The 6,658-nt window shown below is 38.9% G+C and overlaps 1 protein-coding gene across 1 annotated transcript in view; it reads left to right on the plus strand.

Annotated features, from left to right (window-relative positions):
* The first annotated feature begins 2,438 nt into the window (after positions 1 to 2,438).
* LOC107595956 (protein unc-13 homolog B-like) overlaps positions 2,439 to 6,658 on the plus strand; it is a 40,835-nt gene continuing 36,615 nt past the window's right edge. The window contains exons 1-5 of the mRNA XM_016286558.1: positions 2,439 to 3,390; positions 3,475 to 4,833; positions 5,283 to 5,305; positions 6,383 to 6,426; positions 6,531 to 6,610. Coding sequence (XP_016142044.1) covers positions 2,439 to 3,390; positions 3,475 to 4,833; positions 5,283 to 5,305; positions 6,383 to 6,426; positions 6,531 to 6,610 — 2,458 coding nt within the window. The remainder of the gene's footprint in view (positions 3,391 to 3,474; positions 4,834 to 5,282; positions 5,306 to 6,382; positions 6,427 to 6,530; positions 6,611 to 6,658) is intronic.

Raw genomic sequence — 6,658 nt, forward strand, 5'->3', positions numbered from 1 at the left:
TGTTAAATATCATTCTAATACATAGTTCATAAAAATGCAGTGTCATCAGTTTGTCTAAAAGAATACAGAACGTTTGAATGTTTTATGCACCATTTACACACTGTAGGGAGCAGGTGTAAATTTCTTTCGTACCAACTAACATTTTCAAAATACGAACATTTTCATGAATCCGAAAATTTATGTCAGAACGACTTTCCGAATGATTTACACAAAAAATCGTTCTGCTCGTGTTTCATGAATGAGGCCCAATGTAAGTACATCTGCACTTTGTTGTTTATGATGAGAGAATTCGTGAGTGAGCAGAATTCAGTCAGGGAGCGTGCACACTGAAATAAACTCCAGTATTTTAGCGATGACTCATCTGAATGCTTCTGATTCGCTATTGCATCCAATCAAAGACTATAGAATACCCAAGACGTGTCACTCGTATAGTTTTGAATGGGGAAAAATGCAATGCTCAATATGGCCGCTCTATCGAACTAAGCCCCGCCTTCTGAGTAAAAGAGCCAATCGCTAATCAGTAAAGTCAGCGCGTCACTGCAGCTGTTAGAAGTCCTGGTTGCTATAGAAACAGTCAGCGTTTTGAGACTTGCATTTAGGAATGCGCATGCGCACTGACTGGTCTAGCCTGAAAAATAAGCCTTTTTTAACGCTATTTGAGCAAAAGAAACAACATTTATGAGACAGTCCAATATGAAATGTAATCTTAAGCATGGCGAACAGTTTTGGAGAATTTGATGTTTCCCCATTCAAAGAGATCGGAGCTGCACTTGCATGTCTGAGAGGCATTTCAAAGATTGCCTCCGAGTGACATGGCTTGCCTTAAAGGGACTTTGATCCAGTAAGCTCAACAGAACCATGTGTGATTGGTTAAAATGTGCAACACTGTAAAAACACTTAAAAAGAAATGTGATGCAACATCTAAATGCATGATGCAGATCTAAATTTAATGCCGCAATCGACACTTTTTTTTTTTTTTAATTTTCACTTTATTCGCAACAGCCGTAATGGATTTAGTTTAATTGTGCAGGGGCATTTTTGTCCAATTTGATAGCATTTTTGCCCCAAGTCCCTGTTAATTTCCAATCTGTGGCCAGAGGAACGCAAAGCCTCGTCCAGCCTTTCACACGCTTTAGCTGTTACATTAAGAATTACAGAATAATTATGAATTATTATTTGATCTTGAGAAACTTTGAATAAATAGATTGGATATGACAGTAATTTCTGTCAGCCTGCCAGGAATGCAAGATTATGCAAAATCAATCAGTAGTTATTTTTTGAATAAAATAACGAGACATAACTGTATATATTCAGTCATTTTTACTCCCTTTTTTTTAACAAAGGGCTCCACTGCTCAACATCCATTTGGGCTTTATTGCTATTCGCACGTTTACTTTGTTATTTTGATAGAAGCATAATTTCTATTAATTTCCGTTAATTGTGCAATCTGATGAGAATGAACTATGAACCACTGTCTGCCTCGTCCTTTTATGGGATTGATGACTCGTAGACAGATGATCACAGGGGGGTGATCACACCCTGTCTATATGTACTAGTAGAAATTACATAACATACTGTCAGTGCTGTTTTGCTGTATTACTTTACTGTTCCACTGTGTTGCCATGGATTTTTAATGAATGTTCTTAAAAGGTGTTTAGTTTATCTTTTGTGCTTCTTATCTGTTGTATGTTTTCTCTCCAGCAGATAAGCAAAGCCAAAAGTACTGTTGCATTTTAAGTCTTTGTATATTATTGCCAGAATGCTGGTGTTATGGTACTTTATTTCCTTTCACTTTTATTTATTTAGATATTTATTTGCTTCACTGATTTGCTTCAGAAGATGCACATTATTTAGGTGAATGTTTGTGTGGTAGATTTTTGTTTTCAAGATATGAAGAACGAAGGGATGATTTTCAGGTGTGTTTCTGATGGGAAAATGCTAGTCAGCCCGATAGAGCTGCTCATTTTGGCATAAATGTCATTAGTGTCACATTTCAGTATAATTAAAATACATTTTACCACTGTCAGTGATTTTTTGCACCTGGTAATGTGAAAAATAATAATTGGTCACTTTAAGTGTGCGCTACCATTGATCAAATTGCGCTTTGGTATGGTCAGAATAGAGATGCATATGATAAATTCTCTGTGTTGATGATTACTTTGTGTTGTTGCAAATACATGACAAAACTTTGATAAGGGAGGACATTAACTAAATTAAACTGATAGTATAGTACCAAATGCATAATCATTCATTTACTTTTCTTAACCAAATCTGTAAATTTGCACTGGTGTGATGCTTTAAAATGTACTTTCCCCCCATAGTCGCATGTTTAGCCCTGCTTAAGTCGACTGATAATCTGTCACTTATATCATCAGATGCTATATTTCAAGCCTGAATAATGTGATTCATCTACAGCACGGAAGAAGGGAGGAAAAGCAATGTTCTCCCGTAACCGCTGCAATGGTCAGGATGGCACGGGTGTCCCTCAGTATCCCCGACCCAAAAAGAAAACTGCAGTGCCAAAGAGAAGGCAGCCAAATCCCAAAGTTGCTCTGGTGTTGCGTGGGAAAATTCATCGTTTCTTGCAGGGATCTGCAGATCATACTGTCCAGCCTTCTGGTCTTTACTATGCTGGAATTGAAGAAGAGGATGAAGAGGGGGAAGAGGATGTTGAAAAATTGCAGAATTACGACAGGAGAGGATTAGCTTCAGCAGAGGTCTGCTGCTCACCTCAGGTGCCAAATGGACATGGGCTGGGAGCAGTTTCTGGGGCACCTTGCGTTGGGGAAGTGGAACTAAATCGAGAAGGAGGCATCAGGATTCCTTGCACTTTGCAGCATAATAGTAATTCAACAGTAGTTCAATACCAAATGACCCAAGGTCTAAATGGGACTGGGTTTTCATCTGAAAGAGGACTTGATCGTGAGCCAAAAAGACAGACAGATACTCTGCTGTGCATGACGATGCTGGATGAAGTCATGGAGGGGAATAATGAGGACTGTCAAGAGGAAGAATCGAGTGCTATCGTTGAGCACATACTGAAGGAATTGCGAGGGATCAACAAAATTCAAGAGGAGATTTCAGACTTGAGGGAGTACCTGTCATCTGTTCGTGGTTCTGTCGAGGAGGTCTCCAGCTGTGTGGATGCCGTCTTAATGGAGATTGAATGCATGCGGTCTGGAAACAAATCTGGTGTAGAGACTTGGCCAGGAGCAATGGGTGGCACTGAGACTCACTCCCACCACACACACAAATCAAATAACACTGTTAGTATAGGCTGCTACAAGCCTTACGCTGTTGAATCCTCAAGTAGCTGCGGTGATACACTCTCAGAATATCAAGTTGTTGATGGGAAGCACAAAGAGGCACCAAGGCAGTCTGCTTTCACTAGTGTTGAGACTTCAAACCACAATGAACACCATCCTTTTACACAAGAAGCATCTAATCAAAGGTCTGATGGATCTCAAGGTGCAGGGAGAAGAAAGCTTAGCTTTGGTGGTCTTGAGCGCCAGGATGGACAGGACTGTCCAAGCACCAGTTCCCTATCTCCAGGTCAGAGTTCCAAGTCTGAATCTGATCCAGAAAGACCCACCTCTGGACATGGCAAAGCAGGGAGTGAAAGTCAGACCTGGAACCCAGTGGCTTTAAAAGACAGCGGGAGTGGAGAGATCGGTTGGAGCGAAGATGATTCTTGCTCCAGACAAGCCAGTTTTGAAGAGGCAGAGTGCTGCACAGGTGAAGTGAACAGCTGGGACCCATCAAGAGCCGTAAGTACTTGTATGATGGGCACCTCAGATCAAATATCCGTAGTATCTGGTAAACACTACAACTCTCCTGTTAATACAAGCAATAGAGAAGATTGGAAGCTGTATGATGCAGAAATGCTCCCTGAAGAACCTGGTTTGGGCTGCCATAATTGCAATGCAGGTGGTAAATGTCCTCAGAGCTCTGTTTATCAGAATGACATTTATCACATGTCGTCATCTTGTGAAAATTGCGTAGTTCCATTTAAAAGTCAGTCAATAGAAAGTGTGATTATTGAGCCATCCAGGAACCTTCTATGTGAAGGTACATCACTCTGTAATCAAAATGTCCCTGATTTGAAGCCAGACTCTGCTGATGACAGTAATGTGGCGTTTAATGTAAAAAAGTTTGGTAGAGCAGTTATTGACTTCAGAACTGCCTTGCGGGGAGCTCTGAAGAAGATGGATGGAACTAGTGATACTTTGCCTGCTGAAAGGGTTGAAGTCCATACGCCAATTTCCCCGTGTGAGGAACAACAAGGAATGGTAAATGTTGTAAATACTAAGACACCAAAATTAGAGATGCCTCACATGGAGACTACACAAATAGAAATAAATTATTCTGAGCGGCCGCAAGCCATCAGTACTGAGAAAGGTTTCGTAGAGATACCTCAATGCATCTCCACCAAAGCAAATCCTGAATCACCTCCCCACCAGCATAATATTGAAGATTCAGAACATCCAAAATCTCCAGGGTTGGACTCATCCACAAGTAATGCATCAGATGCTACATCTGGACATCCAGCCGATGCTCATTTACCACAGTGTTTCTCTACAGACATTATCCCAGACTCTTTTTCCCCCGAGGAACTAGCAGTTGAAGAGGAGCGGAGAACACTAGTAGGGGAAACGCAGCCTCCTACTGAGTCCTCTACAGACGGAGGTAGTAAAGCAGAGCTTAGTCAGCGGGAAGCACGTCGTCTGAAGTGCCTCAGGAGTTTCCAGCAGATTCTAAGGGAGAAGAGAGAGTCCAGAAGACAACTCAGTATAGTGACCATGTCAACATTTTCTGAAGATGATTTGAACCCAGGTATATTGAGTTTTGAGGCTCTAAACTTTCCTATTAACTGTTCTACTTCATTGTCACGCGTTAGAAGTTCTTTGTCTGAAATGTCAAATTTGCAGTGTTAGTGAATTAGTGAAACAAACTAATTACACATCAAATTGAAATGAAAACATATCTGATGTGAAAGTAGAGTACAGGGAAAATTTAGGAGCCATTATAAATGAATAATACATCTCAGTGAAACTTTCATGAACTGTCTAGATCAACTGAGAAATGTCCACAGTATGCATTTCATATTCTCTGTCCATATACACAAGGTTATTAAACTCCCTGTCTGCAGTGCAGATGTAAATGTTCTTGGACAATAAGTTGAATTGCTTTATAATGTTACGTTTAGTTAAAGATTGCTGTCTGGTTCTGCTTAAAAATGGTGTGATAGCTTGGTGTGCTGTGCTATTTGTTGTTATTTTCAGATGGAAGCCAGCATGAAGATCAGGTTATATCTCTTTCACATCATTTACCAAGTGCCTTTATGTTTTATGTTTGCAATGCTAGAAATAAATCATGCTGTTTGAAGGTCTTTAATGTGCATGATGCTAACAGGCTCCCTTGATTTGGGTTTCCTGCATTCTGTCGGGTAACTTGTCTATGGTTTATTTATTTTTTTAAATCATGCCTTGTTCTCATGGCTTGTAGACTATGCTGCATTGTAAACATTACCCACATTTTCAGTCTGTGTTATTGATTGTGGCTCATTAAAGTATCCCTCCCAGGTATACTGTATAAAATAGAAACTGTGATGGCAGATTCATTTTAAGGCCTATTGCTGGAGTTGCTGAGTCAGAGTTTTATAGCAATGATTTTTTTCTCTTGGCATTACAGATGATTTTGCATAAGGAATTTGCTGATTTTGTTGCAATTGCATTAACAATTAATCTATTTTTGAATAAGAAATATTTCATTTTGTGCACAGCCTGTTGCTACATGATGAGTTAAGAGATAAAATGGTGTGTTTGCACTTTTTTTGACACAGCACAGAGATGGCATAAATGCCTTTTCAATAATTTGTCCTAATTATATATTAAATAAAAATATTATAAATGTAAAAGTATCAAAATTAAGTTATTTTCTAACTTTTTTATTGTTCTAATTTGTTCAAATTTGGATATAATTGCTTCTTTGAAAGATGTCTTTATCTTTCTTTATTTACTTTACATCAAAAACAAAAATCCTTTTCACTTGTTAGGTTTAGGATAATAATGTGCTTCTTGAAAGTAAATTAAATAGTGATTTTCTGACAGGAATTGTACTTTATAGAGTTTTGAGTACTTGGTTCCTGAGCCCTTGCATGTCTAATCTGGTCTTGACTAGAATTGTTCTCATGACTGGAACATTCTGCTTGTCTATTCATGAATATGGTGGTGAAATTCAGTCAACCAAACGGCATGGTTTCTCTATTCCTCTTTCTCCCTATTTCCCACATTTTTATTAAGTGCTGTTTTTGCTGTCTATATGAAGCTTTAACATTTTATATTTGTTTTAATGCATGACAATATGATCAACCTCTCAACAGAATATCAATGGAGACCATAACAAACATCCATGGGCCAAACCTGGGTATGATCTCTTGCTCATTTTCAGTTTGAACCGTGTTGTTGTTTAGCTGTTCTTTATCAAACATTTGTTTTCCTTTACTGGAATATCCATATTGTTATCTTCAGGGGAGGAGGAATATTTGGCATTGATAGCATGCCTGACCTTAGGAAAAAGAAGCCTATCCCCTTGGTTAGCGAAGTGGTGAGTGATTTTTATTTAGTTATTTATGTATTTTTCTCCACCCATATTGAAA

The sequence above is a fragment of the Sinocyclocheilus grahami genome, unplaced genomic scaffold (genome assembly GCF_001515645.1).
Source record: "Sinocyclocheilus grahami isolate Dianchi unplaced genomic scaffold, SAMN03320097.WGS_v1.1 scaffold211.1, whole genome shotgun sequence".
NCBI classification, from domain to species: domain Eukaryota; kingdom Metazoa; phylum Chordata; class Actinopteri; order Cypriniformes; family Cyprinidae; genus Sinocyclocheilus; species Sinocyclocheilus grahami.